We start from the raw sequence: 13,224 nt of genomic DNA on the forward strand, positions 1-13,224 counted from the left end.
CCGCCGGAATCACCCTGAAATTAAAAAGGTTTTTTTATTTTACCTCATTGAAACCGAAGTAACTAAAACACTGTCCTATACTAATATAATAGGCACTAATGCCACAAAAAAAAGTTCACAACACGTCTTTGTTATAATTTTATTGGAATAAGGTATCTATTGTGTTGTCAACTTTTTGGCCACTTTGGATATCACGAACTATTTGACGCTGACTGTACTTACAAATAGTGATGCGGGCAGCGCAGGACCGGTCATTGTGGAAATCCTTGGGGAAGGCCTTTGTCCAGCAGTGGATGTCATTTGGCTGAAACGAACGAACCAATCATAAAATTAAACATACTTTTGCAGTATCCGACACTTCTCCCGAAGTACAGATATGTCTTCTCATATTCTTATTGTGTCTTCTGTTGCACCAATAAGACGTCAGTAGCGGTAAATGTGCGTACAGCAACTCTTTTGATCTTTCCTGTACCACACAGATAAAAAAAAAATCTAAGGCCCAGTTTCCATAAAAGCGGATACGAGACAAGAGATAGGTAGGTAGGTAGATACGAGATAAGGCAAGAAATGTGCGGCGAAGCTGGTTGGTTATTTCCACCGAAGCGGAGTGAAGAGGAGATGTGGAAATAACGAAATCTGATGGGTTATTCAAAACTCGTCTCTCGTCTCCACTCCTCCCCGTCTTGGTAGAAAGCGGCCCTAAGCAAGTCATTATTGGCATGCACTTAGTCTCTAGCGTGCCACAAGGAGAAAACATACATTTATCTACTAGAATGGTAAACACATGACCCTCCTTGCGTTGCAAAGTCGGATAAAAATAAATTCAGCTCAATTTTGGCTAGCAAACTGACAAATGTGTGAGATTTTTGAATTTTAATGCCGTTTGTACACGCTAAGAAAAATCGCCTGGCCTACACAAGAATTCGTGTCATTTCTACACACGAACCGTGTACATTGCTCCGGCGCTGAACAAGAAATAATTCTTGCGGCGGACGCGCGCGCAGTTTGACAAATTTTCGTAGCTAGATCCGACGAAATTCTTGTCTCGTCTGCGGCAGACACGGTGAAATTTCTTAGCGTGTACAAGAAGCCTATGTTTTCAAAATAACATTTAATCACATACGCTTTCGCTGATCCGCCCATAGCCCGACATCAGACATGACCCCCGGTAGTCCATGTAACGTCTGGCGTAGGCGATTGACTTTACGTTTGTAGTGTACGAAAAAGGTTCTTTCACACTCTGAAAATCAAAATTAGCCAGACGTTTAGGATTAGCCATCTTTCATAGTGGTATAGGAAAAAAAGTTGGATCTACGAGTTAATTCTAAAATTATGTCCCCGTCCCTTTTCTTGATGTGTAAAGGATAAAATTAAATATTCAAACATTCAGAGCCCACATTCCATTGTATTGCAGTCTGCATGATGATGAAGTATACTTATTGCTTCTTTCGAATGGAATGGCGAATTGTGAAGGGTTGGATTCGATAAAGAAGTGAATGGGAAAAAGTAGGTAAATTATGAAATACATAAAATATTGCGCATGCTGTGCCAGCGCTTCAGACTAGGATACATTTTTGAAGCAAAAGTGTACCTATTACATAAGTATACATAAGATGCTACAGTGTTTAGCTTAATGTGCCGTTGTCTATGCATTTCACAGATAAAATGTTTACAAAAAGATGTACCTACCACAACAGCGATGTCATCTTTGGGAAACTTGTACGAGCCGAGATAAGTAACCGCTTTGAGGCGCCTCCACTGTGCGCCTCCCGATGTATCGTCCCCCGTGTAAGCCTCTTCGTTTTTGAGAGTCCCCGCCACTGCGAAATATTTCTCCACCGTTTTGCCAGACTGCACACTGAAGAAAAGAAAAAAATAGATCGATGCAGAATTATACGTATACGTATGAAAATGCGTATACGTAAGTATGGTATAGGGCTGCTCGCCTATAATATTTTTTAATTACATCTGCCTATTTGAGTTACTTTCCAGATTTGTGATTGTAAATATTATATTATTTTTATTTAAACAAATTTAAATTCCTTGTCAAAGAAATAGGAAGTGTTCAATAATAATGTATAATGCATGCTCTGTTTTTTTATTAGTAGATTTAATAAAAAAAATCCTATTTAAGTACGAGTTATAAAATAAGTTTGTCATGGCTTAAATTATTTTATTTCAATACTTACATATAAGTAGAAAAACAATTAGATTCATCCGATTTAAAGCAATGGGCCGCAGTTAGCAGTTTCTTCGTCCCGATTATAGCACCGCCACAAAAACTGCTATACATATTTTTACTTTTATCGCGTTTCTGCAGTCTTTTGAAACTTATCTAGAAATTAAATCTACATTTCAACCAAATGACTTCCAAAAATCTCCACAACGCAGCCTGCATCCAGCCTACGTTTCTCAGCCCCAACGGCCATCAGTTCTATGAGCTACCACTTAGGTTTGGCAATTCTGCGAGAAGTTAATCCTATGTGCCAAAGGTCTTAAAGCAATATAGAGGACCACGGTCAAACCAAGGAGAGCATTCATGATGGCAACAGACAACGGCCTATAATAGGAACTTCCAAATAAGATATTTTTAAGGATAGTAATAATTCGTTCAACCATTGAGAAAATAACAGCTACAGCAACTTAAGTATATTGGTCAAAATACGCAATCAGCCTTTACGCTGTTACCTGATAGGGTATATCCCCTAAAGCAGCAGGTTTTCCATTGATGATCCGCGGGACCAAATCAGACACATTCACGAACACGGGCTGCTCCAGGATTTGAGCCCAGCTCGCCTTGAGCAGGCACATCAAAAGTAGAACCATACCTACGTTACTACTTAGAAACATGGAAAAAAGAACTACGCTAATAAATCTAAATCTATATCTATTTATGAATTCTTCGAGTGCAATCCTTCGTGCAATTTGTTGTTGCCTGCTTCCAAAATAAAATCATGACCCAGACACAATGACAGACATAAATATATTTTTTATATGAAGTTTTACGGCTCGAGAAACAGACAGAAACCACAGATAACTTTACAAATTGTTTGCAAAGCTAAGGCCCGGTTTCCACCAAGGCGAAGCGGAGCAGAGAAGTGTTTTGAATAACCAATCAGATTTCATTATTTCCATTTCTCCGCTCAGCTCCGCTGGCTCCGGTCTGAGCCGCGAAGCCGCCGCTGTCAAATTCTATACAAAAATTTGACGGCCGACCATTTCTCCACTTGGTCATAGATAGCCGGACATGTTTGGTTTTTTACAGTCTTATCCGGCCAAATATTGTCTTGTCCGGCCTGTCCGGCTTTTGTTAGGCTTTTTTTAAGTGGCTGCCGCGCCAGGCGAAAGTCGAGTCACAGAATAATATCGAGCACACTTGGGCATAGGAAGTTAGGATGTTGGGCTACCGATAAGATGATAGGTACTTGATAGTTACAAGGATGTTACAAGGTATGTCCGGCCAAATTAAACACTGAGTCCGGCTTTTGTGTTTATGGACCTGGCAACCCTAGTCATAGAGACTTTGGTCACTTTGGTGGAAACCGGACCTAAGTCAAGATGTAATATGAAAACACAATATTATTGTAAATAGTATAATATTATTACCAAAAGAATATAATAATAAAAATTTACAATATTGTAACTACATGCTTTGCTTTTGCGTATCAATTTAGAATAGGCTGAGACTCTACTGAAGATAGTACCGCCCGCCAATCTTTTGGTATTATAAAGGAGTTTTCCATTCAGGACGCCTACTAATACTTTAGATTCGTTTTGATTGGGGAAAGAACAAACTAAAGGTCCGCCGGAATCACCCTGAAATTAAATAAAAAAGGGTTAGTAAAACTTATTTTTTCAATTTGACACCTACTTATTTTCCGGAAACTGGAACGCAAATCAGAAAGATACAGTCAATAATGCCCCTAGAGTATAATTTGTTGCAGTTTTTATCCAGAAATCGCTTCATGAAGCGAAACGATTTCGAAATAAAGCCTTTCATGGCGTAGATTTGGCGTAGTACTTTGCACCTTTGAGCAATCTAAGAGGGACTACGAGTCGTTCCCATCGCTGCACCGCCTGTACAGTCAGAATCTACAGCTTGATCGCCAATGAAATCCACTAGTGAAGGCCAAGTTTATCTTTATTGGACCTTATCTACACTAATATTGTAAGAGGAAAACTTTGTTTGTTTGGTTGTAATGAATAGGCTCAAAAACTACTGGACCGTTTTTAAAAAATCTTTCACCATTCGAAAGCTACATTATCCACGAATAACATAGGCTATATTTTATTTTGGAATAAAATAGGGTTCCGTAAAATATTTGGGTTTTTCGGAGTCCACGCGGGCGAAACCGGGGGCGGAAAGCTAGTAAACACTATAGATAGGGTCCAATAGCACCTCACTAAAAGTAACTTTGAGGCAGCAATGTTAAATAAATTAATAACATAAATATGAACTTGCTTTAGCAGTGTCCGATATTTCGCTTGAAGTACAAATATGTTTTCTCATATTCATATTGTGGTTTTTGTTACACCAAAAGGATGTCATTAACGGTAGTTCGGCGTACAACAACTGATCTGACATTTTGGTATTCTGTAAAATAAATTACAATGCCATTACATTAAGCTATTTTACCAAAAAGAAAGCAATATACATTCGGCGTCAAAAAAATCGCACCTCCCGCGACAATTACTTTGAAAATTTTCTTCTAACACAAACATGGTCCTTCATCACTATTGGTNGTATAGGTGTTATTTGAAAGTTCAATAAATAAACTTAAAGAAACACATTTAATTTCTTAATAAACGATTAACAGGTACCATAAAAGTGACTTGGAAAAAGCCAATGTGACCCCTCACCTTTTTTGTGGTTACAAAACCAAATACATAATGATCTCTCAAAGAGTACATCTTTAACAGATGGATAGCGATTTAATAACCATAAAAGTTGGCTGGAGCGTCTACCTGTCGCTTTAAGAAGAGACACTGGAATTCACTGGATCCTTCTAAAGACACATTTTTGGGGTACCAACCTTTCCTCTAATGATAAGCTTAGAACTAGGCTTTCAAATTATACCAATATTGGTGGTATTTACCATAGGTAAAATGTCGTTGTGGAAATCCTTGAGGGAGTCCTTTGTCCAGCAGCAGTTAATGGTAAAACATAAGTTTGGGGTGGGACTAAACTATTGGATGTAGAAGACTCTTTTAGATGATGAAAAAGCATCACTAACTTTTCTGTCTACGAATCCAAATCCTGACATCATGCATGATCCCTTGTAGTCTCTGAACCGTCTTTCGTAAGAGACTGGTTTTACATTGTCATTGAATCTAAAATTGTTCTTCACAAACTGAAAATTAAAATACCCTCTAAGGTCGAGTTTCCACCAGGGCGGAGCGGGAGAAAATGTAATGAAACGTTTGATTATGGACCAATCAATGAGGGTTTTCGCGTATGAAAGATACGCTAGATGGCGGGACGTGGATGTGGGTGGGGTCTGACTGCTGCGTGATTGGTGGATTTTGACATATCTGTCAATATCATGTCAAAAATAACCAATCATGCAGCATTTGGACCTCGCGTCTACGTATTGCCATCTGGCGGATTTTTCATACGCGAAAACCCTCATTTCATGCTGTCAATTTCATTCAATCTGAATGACATCTGATTGGTTGTTCAAAACATTTCTCTGCTCCGCTCCGTCTTCGTGGAATCCGGGCCTTAAATTAAAATACTAGACACTACAGTGGGCTACGGTTCCAGTTCCAGCTACCCATATCAATTTATTTCTCTCGCTTTCATCAATGGCGATTCCTTGCGATTAAACGAGACGACCTGACCGGAAATGGGTAGTTGGAACTGTGGCCCATAGCTACCTACGTAGGTATATTTAACTGAGGCAGACTATTTTCAACTTAATATTACCTTAACTTATTAGTCATCTATGGTTTAACTATAAACTAATGTGTAACGTGAAGTGCCAAATTGCGGAAAATGGCGGAGGAAATAAGTTCGTTAAAATAGGAAATACCTAATTTAACGAAGTTTTTTTTATTATGTTCAGCAGATTTTTTTTTAATTCTAATGGTGAAAGAATTTTTCAAACCGTTTTTTTTATATTAGATGACTTTCAAACGAAGAAGCCTTATCTAATCCTTTTTAAGCTATAAAGTATAATGGCCGTTTATTTCAGGCACCGTCGACTCGCTAAGGTCGCGCTGTGGTCGCGCGTTTGCGTGAAACGCACGGTGGGCATATACCGTAAAACTGGTTCATTATGAAGATTTTTTATACAATAATGTAGTTTTAATTTCATAAAAGATTTACCTACCACCACGGCGATGTCACCTTTGGGAAACTTGTACGAGCTGGGGTAAACGACCTTCTCAAGCCGTCTCCACTGCCCGCCTTCTTTTGGGTTCGCCCCGCGGAATACTTCAATGTTTTTCAGGCTACCGGCCACCGCGAAATATTTCGACACTGCCTTGCCAGTTTGTGTGCTGTGTGAAAAAATATTAATTAATTACCTTTAGTTCGTCCGGTCATGTAAGAGTAGGCGCATACCGTTGATTTTTCGTCGGCCGATAGTTTAGTCGGGCAATTAATCAGTATGGGCATGTATGGGAGTGCGCACACTACGCCGATTCGATTTGGCCGATTCTTCATACAATTTAAAATCGGGCACAACTATTGGCCAACTAAAATCAACGGTGTGCGCGCCTACTAAAAATCAAATCATCAAATACTATCGGCCACAGTTGCAGTAGTATTACCGTGGTTGCAGCTACCCATTTCCGGTCGTCTCGTTCTATCGCAAAGAATCACTATTAGATGAGAGCGAGAGAAAAAACGGAACTAGGTAGTTGGAACTGTGGCTCACTATACATACGAGTACACTACATAATTTTATTTAACTAAAACTATGTCTATGTTGTATGGTTTTTATCTTTTCAGTTCATTTATGAAGCAGTTACTGTTTTTCAGTTTACGCAGTCGGGTTTGCCAAGATGTAACTTTTATTAACAAGGGGGAAACTGCATGGCATTATTTATTCTACAAGACAATAGAAATTGTAAATTACAATTACATTGTAGAGGTACAGCAAGCAGATTGTTTGGCTTCAAAGCAGTGGGCAGCAGTCAGCAACTTCTTGCGGCTAATGATAGCTCCACCACAAAAGCTGTAGTATCTATTTGCTCCAGCCGTTCGTCTCAAAAGCATTTTGAAACTTATCTAAAAAACGTAAAGTAAAACAATGATAACAGCAGGTGCGGTTTTGTTCCCCAGTCGATGAAGCACTGATGTTGTGTTGTGCCCTGAGTGCCCAAACAACGGCACGCAGGAAGATTTAATGAATGCTACCGACAACGCCACCCTTGTAACGGAGTTTTGGGCTGACACTTTGTAGGTTTGCTGTCGACACGATAAGAAGAAGAAGAACACTCATTCTCATAGCCAGATCAAGCATAACATTCACCATAGCATAGTGGAGTAGAGATTGTCTGGTGTAGACCAAATCATCCATTTGCCTCTGATAAATTAGAGAAAAAAGTCGTAAAGTCGTGCTCCTGTAGTAGAAACCAAATGCCTTGATTATGATGTATTGGTCTGGGCTGGGCGATTTTATTTACATCCCAACTAATCCCAACTAATATTATAAATGCGAAAGTAACTCTGTCTGTCTGTCTGTCTGTCTGTTACGCTTTCCCGCTTAAACCTCGCAGCCGATTTTGATGAAATTTGGCATAGAGATAGTTTGAGTCCCAGGAAAGAACATAGGATAGTTTTTATCCCGGTTTTTGAAACAGGGACGCGCGCGATAAAGTTTTTCTGTGACAGACAAAATTCCACGCGGGCGAAGCCGCGGGCGGAAAGCTAGTATTTTATAATCATGCAAATAATGGAAGTAACTACCTTCTTATCTAATAACTTTGCCCTACTTTGCCTATGTAGGCACTTTAGTTTAGATGGCTTGTTACACTTTTATTTAGTTTGCTTTGTGGTCTGGTGTACGGTGTACCTCATGTTGGTACCTCCTAAGTGAACCTCTAACGCTATTACCTGATAGGGTATGTCCCCTAAAGCAGCAGGTTGGCCATTCACTATCCGCGGGATCAGATCAGACAGATTCACGAAAACTGGATACTCCAAGATTTGACTCCAAGATGCCTCGAACAGGCACAGCAAAGTAAGAACCGGACCTACGTTATATCTTATAAACAACATCACAAGCTAAAAATCATAATAAATCGTCTGGTAAACTATTAAACTTTGTATAAATCTACGATAAACTTAAAGTTGGCTTCCAAAATAAACATGAAACCATAGACTCATGAAATGTTAGAAGTCACAGAATATATTAAAAATCCAAATCGTGCCAAAAGCCAAAAGTGAAAAATATGATCAAAGATCTAAATATTGAGAGAGAATAGAGAGATAGAGCATAAGATAGAGGAATTTTATAATCTTTGGATAGAGCATTAGATGACATAATATCACGTCAAAGTCTATCAACAACAAATCATATCATGTCAAAGCAAAGTTATAATGAAATTGAAATATGTAAATCCATTAATTTTATAATTATTACATACGCACTCGTGTTGTGATTCTAATCATTTTGAAAGTTTGGTTTCTAAGTCTTTGAAACTTTCATAACCATGGCACCAAAGTAATATTAGATTGATCATGGTTCACCTTGACTTGTCATATTTTCCATATTATTCAATAATATTCATACAAGTACCTAGCTCTCTTAATGATAAATGTTGTTATAAAAGTATTTTTAAGTTTTGTGTCGCTGACTCTACAAAATTCGTGCAGTCAATTGGTATCCCTAACACAGCAAAAAGGAGAAAAAGAAGTTCTTCTAGACTTTTTAGTAAGTTTATCTGATAACATTTACTGCAAAATATTCCAAATAACATAAAATAATCATTATCAAACAAATATCATAATTATTCACAGCGACCTACTGGCTTGGTAGTGCCGTACTACTACGTCGCGTCGCCGAGGTCGCAGATTCGAGTCCCAAATAGTACACGAATATTTGTGTGCATATCTATTGTCTAGCTTATAGAATTGAGACTTTAAATGGCGCAGTGCAAAATTTTACACATAATTACATAGTATTTTCATCATTCCATATAAGTATTAATCACTTATAGTTCACTTTCAGGACATAATTAACGAAAACAAAAATGCAAGAATATTCAATGATCACTGTTCTCTAAGAATATATGGTGGTACAGATGTAGCAATCCAGTCAGTTCCCTATCAGGTGACCTGTTAAAATATAATATGACTGCATGTTAAGGTATTTTATATAGAAGCATCAACGCATTTATTTACATTGATTAATTACCACAAACGACTCTTTTAGTCCTGGTTCAAGTATCGATCCTTGTGGTAGCCCATTTTTTCTTGTGGAAATCAGCTGATTACAGAGGCACTTTTAGCCAAAAGCGTCATACTTACATTCATAAGTTTGTTTCAAGGGAAGTTCCACTATTTCACCTTTGTCGTAGTAGCATTTGTGTCAATTCGATGGCGGAGTAACGTAATGTCGAACGTTTATCAGAATTCAGTTAGTAAGCCTTTCATACACGCTTTAAATTTTGTGTTTGTTTGTGTGTTTTTATTGTAGATCTCATTGCGAAGAGGCTTACTGGGTGGCATGTATTGGTTCTCTGGTTGTGGCGGTGCCTTGATAACTTTAAAATTCGTGATGACAGCGGCGCATTGTTTTGTAGGGCCTGAGTAAGTACATTTACTATTAACGCTTTCTTGTAAGTTTTAATTCCGAAATCGATTCACGTAGCGAATTAACTTATGCTAAAAACACCTAGAAACTAAAAGTGGTCACCTGTGTAACTTTCTAAGGTTGCAGGTAAAACAGCTATCTTCCAATCTATCTACACTAACTATTATTACTGTCTGCCTGTGTCATTATAAACCCAAAACTGCATTAAGAAACAGGGTATCAGGAGCTAAGAATGTCAAGTGAATTCTATTATTGACCACTTCTATCTAAAGTTAAGCTGTAATTCCAAAATTATGTTAACTCTTTTCTAGCTTTCCCAAAATCAAAAACAACATACGAGCAGTGGCTGGCTCGACCAGAACCGACGCGAGCTTATACACGATGATGAGGGAGCACTGGAGGCGGATCAAACATTATTACCCTCATAAACACTATGATCCCAGTACATATATGCATGATTTAGCTATCCTTGAGGTCAGTTCTCTATGAAACTAGCTCTTGTCCGCGGCTTTCGCATAAACGGTCTGTTACAGAAATTTAAAAAATCGATGCAGAAATAATATAAAGTGAACGGTTCAGGTTCATCGGAAATAGTTTTTACGTGAAAAGCTAACAAAAATCCACCCATACTCGCAATTTGTTACAAATTACTAAAAAGCCTTCGTGGTAAGCTAAAAATATGCTTGTGTTACGAGCGACAGCGAGGATCGAACCCGCGTTCCTCGGGTCACGAGTCGGCCAGTGGGCGTAGTGTGAGTTTACGTCAAACGCATTGCGTTAAAAAATATATGAAGATATTAGTTCTTGAAAGTTTCCGCTAGGAACGCTGTACAATCCGTCATACAATTAATGTCACTTTTTTACGCAGTCGATATCGAATGCGTTTGATTGAAGTAAACTCACACTACGCCCCCTGTCCGACACATTCACCGGTCGGCTATCGTGATATCGTCGCTTCTAATGAGGGCTATCGTTTTAGCGCTCACCAGTTAGCGCCACTGTAGAGTAAGGTCCTGTCACTTGCTAGTAGCGAAGACAGTGGCGCCAACTTGTGAGCGCTAAAGTGGTAGGAGGACTATCGCATTTGCACTCATCAAGATGGCGCCACTGTAGAGTAAGGTCCTGTCAATCGCCAGGGGTGCCAACTGTTAAGTATAAAAACGATAGCCCTCATTGGCATATTTTATTGACGCTCAATCAATCTTCCGTTTCTATTTCAATTGAGTTACGGAACAAAAAAAGGGTCCATTAAGTAGGTATTCAGTTCAAATTAAGCAATTAATCTATCTACTTACCTATATCGAGTCGCTTGCTTGAACACTTGATGAATTACTGACGTATCACGAAAAACCGTTTTTCCGCCGGAACCCAACGTTAAACTATGTAAATATTAATGTAATGTGAATTAAGTTAAAAAAGACAGTTTTATAAGAATCATTAATTTGCACTACAAATAAGTGTGTAATTGTTACTTAGTGTTTTTTGGTAGACGATAAAAAATCTGTTTCATGCGGCTGGTTTTACTTTCTTGTGCTAATTCGTGTTATATTTTTATTAGTTGTTTCCTTGTAAACAAAAATAATTTTATTAACATTCCTGTATAACATGTGCTCACGCAAGAAGTTATAAGATTTACAGGTAATGTTGTATAATTCGAACTGATAACTTTAAATTTAATTTAACCACAATTATTATTATAGATTGTATTTTTTTATATTATTTATTTATTACATAATATAATTTAGTCGTTACATTTTTTTTTATACCTAGTAGTGTCTTAAATCCTCTTGAAGTTTGTCCAGACTCTATTAATTTATAAATGGGCTAAAACGCAATCTAGGCTAAAAAGAATACAATTGTTATTAGTATCTCAATTATGATAATGATGAATTGAAGTAGTACAGTATCACATCGACTCTATCATACATTTTTGTTGTAAATTAACGTCTGTTACCAAAACTTAATAGCGTATCCACCCACACGGTAGACCTACGACATCATAGAGGTAGCAGGAAGGTGCTGAACGCTGACCACTACCAACCGGTCAATATGGAAATTATTGGGGGAGGCCTATGTTCAGCAGTGGACGTCCTATGCCTGAAATGGTGATGATAATTTTTATGCTGCAGGTGATGACTCCCTTTTTCTTATCGGTTCGAGTGAAGCCAATTAGGATTCACTCATATGAAATAAGACTTAAGATGTCAGAAGGCATGAACTGCCTTGTGACAGGCTATGGGTACATTTCAAAGGTATGGTTGGAATTTTTATACATATTTCTTGTCCTAAACATGACACTAGGGTTAGAAGGTAAGACTAGGTAGGTAGGTAAGACTGGACGACTGCTGTGAGCAGTGAGTCATTGGTTAACCCTTAGAAACCCCTGTTGAATACTTTAAGTAAAACTCAGCTAGTCGATTTTCTCAAGGAAAAATAGTTTTTTTTTTTTCTTGGAAATCGAAATTTCTTTCGTTCACAGACTAAAAGGGCGAGTAGACTTCAGAAGGTCTGCGTCCCTTTAGTAACAAGATACAACTGCTCGTTCTACTACCATCCTAAGTACCTGCACGACTCTGTGTTCTGCGCTGGGACCAAGGGCAAGGACAGCTGTAACGTAATTACTTTTTTTATAATTAGGCTTAATTTGTTATCATTTATCAAAAGCATGATATCCAGGTATTAAGACAATTACGCAATTTAGTACGTAAATAGGTTTTTATTGATGTCTACCCCAGTATAGGTAAAGATAATGGCCGCCACTGCTCTTCATCAAAAACGTATCACTGTGGTCATATTAGGTACCTATGTTGTTGAATGAAATGTCTGTAGAATGTTGATGAAATGATAGGCTATTTTTGTAATTTATGCTTTTATTTTGGGCTGTAAGACGTAGCGTGGGCAGGCCTCCCACTAGGTGGACCAACAATCTGGTAGAGGTCGCTGGTAGAACCTGGATCGGGCAGCGCAGGACCGTTCATTGTGGAAAACCTTGGTAGAGCCCTTTGTCCAGCAGTGGACGTCATTTAGCTGAAACGAACGAACGAACGATGCTTTTAAACATTTGTCACTTTAATGTAAATACGATATATGGATAAACATTGCAATGTCAGAATGTCTTTTTCCAGGGAGACTCTGGTGGCCCTATAGTATGCCACGGGGTCCTAGTGGGGCTGGTCTCGTACGGGGGCGAGTGCGGGGTCGACCCTGGAGTCTACACGCGGCTGTCCAGCTACACCCATGGCGAACCCATACCGTTCATCTTGAAGCAAGACAACGCCAGCAATGGGATCTCTCTCAACAGAATCGTCCTTTTATTCTTGCTTGCAATAAATATACTGTAGCAGAATCATGGTGTTGTTTTTCTTATAGGAGCCTAGGTCAGTTTTTCATAAGCGCTGCACTTACCAGGATCGTTGGCATTGCGGTGGAGATGTTCCTGTAAGCGTGTTGCAACACTCGC

The 13,224-nt window shown here is 38.6% G+C and overlaps 2 protein-coding genes across 2 annotated transcripts; one reads left to right on the top strand and one right to left on the bottom strand.

The window, feature by feature from the left end:
• Window positions 1–1,111: 1,111 nt before the first annotated feature.
• LOC114353670 (transmembrane protease serine 9-like) lies at window positions 1,112–8,281 on the bottom strand. Its single transcript, XM_028305739.1, has 10 exons — window positions 8,063–8,281; window positions 7,089–7,234; window positions 6,333–6,501; window positions 5,235–5,351; window positions 4,463–4,594; window positions 3,634–3,816; window positions 2,689–2,796; window positions 2,190–2,335; window positions 1,690–1,858; window positions 1,112–1,240 (listed from the first exon to the last, which is right to left on the bottom strand). Exons 1-10 carry the CDS (start codon window positions 8,225–8,227, stop codon window positions 1,112–1,114), a joined length of 1,464 nt encoding a protein of 487 aa, XP_028161540.1. The 5' UTR covers window positions 8,228–8,281.
• A 535-nt stretch (window positions 8,282–8,816) lies between these two features.
• On the top strand, window positions 8,817–13,105 carry LOC114353671 (trypsin alpha-3-like). Its single transcript, XM_028305740.1, has 7 exons — window positions 8,817–8,882; window positions 9,180–9,281; window positions 9,648–9,760; window positions 10,076–10,238; window positions 11,894–12,016; window positions 12,244–12,378; window positions 12,890–13,105. Exons 3-7 carry the CDS (start codon window positions 9,678–9,680, stop codon window positions 13,103–13,105), a joined length of 720 nt encoding a protein of 239 aa, XP_028161541.1. The 5' UTR covers window positions 8,817–8,882; window positions 9,180–9,281; window positions 9,648–9,677.
• Window positions 13,106–13,224: the final 119 nt, after the last annotated feature.

The sequence above is a fragment of the Ostrinia furnacalis genome, unplaced genomic scaffold (genome assembly GCF_004193835.3).
Source record: "Ostrinia furnacalis isolate ACB-3 unplaced genomic scaffold, ASM419383v2 OfSCF1780, whole genome shotgun sequence".
Classification (NCBI taxonomy): Eukaryota; Metazoa; Arthropoda; class Insecta; order Lepidoptera; family Crambidae; genus Ostrinia; species Ostrinia furnacalis.

Bases quoted from the DNA above. Each gene is read 5' to 3' on its own strand.
- LOC114353670 (XM_028305739.1), bottom strand. From the start codon at position 8,227: ATGTTGTTTATAAGATATAACGTAGGTCCGGTTCTTACTTTGCTGTGC. The intron at 1,859-2,189 runs GTAAGTATTGAA...TCTTTTCTTCAG, and splicing joins AATTGTTTTTCTACTTATAT to TGTGCAGTCTGGCAAAACGG. The intron at 1,241-1,689 runs GTAGGTACATCT...TTTGATTTTCAG, and splicing joins AAGATGACATCGCTGTTGTG to AGTGTGAAAGAACCTTTTTC.
- LOC114353671 (XM_028305740.1), top strand. From the start codon at position 9,678: ATGTATTGGTTCTCTGGTTGTGGCGGTGCCTTGATAACTTTAAAATTC. The intron at 12,017-12,243 runs GTATGGTTGGAA...TTTCGTTCACAG, and splicing joins GCTATGGGTACATTTCAAAG to ACTAAAAGGGCGAGTAGACT. The intron at 12,379-12,889 runs GTAATTACTTTT...GTCTTTTTCCAG, and splicing joins AGGGCAAGGACAGCTGTAAC to GGAGACTCTGGTGGCCCTAT.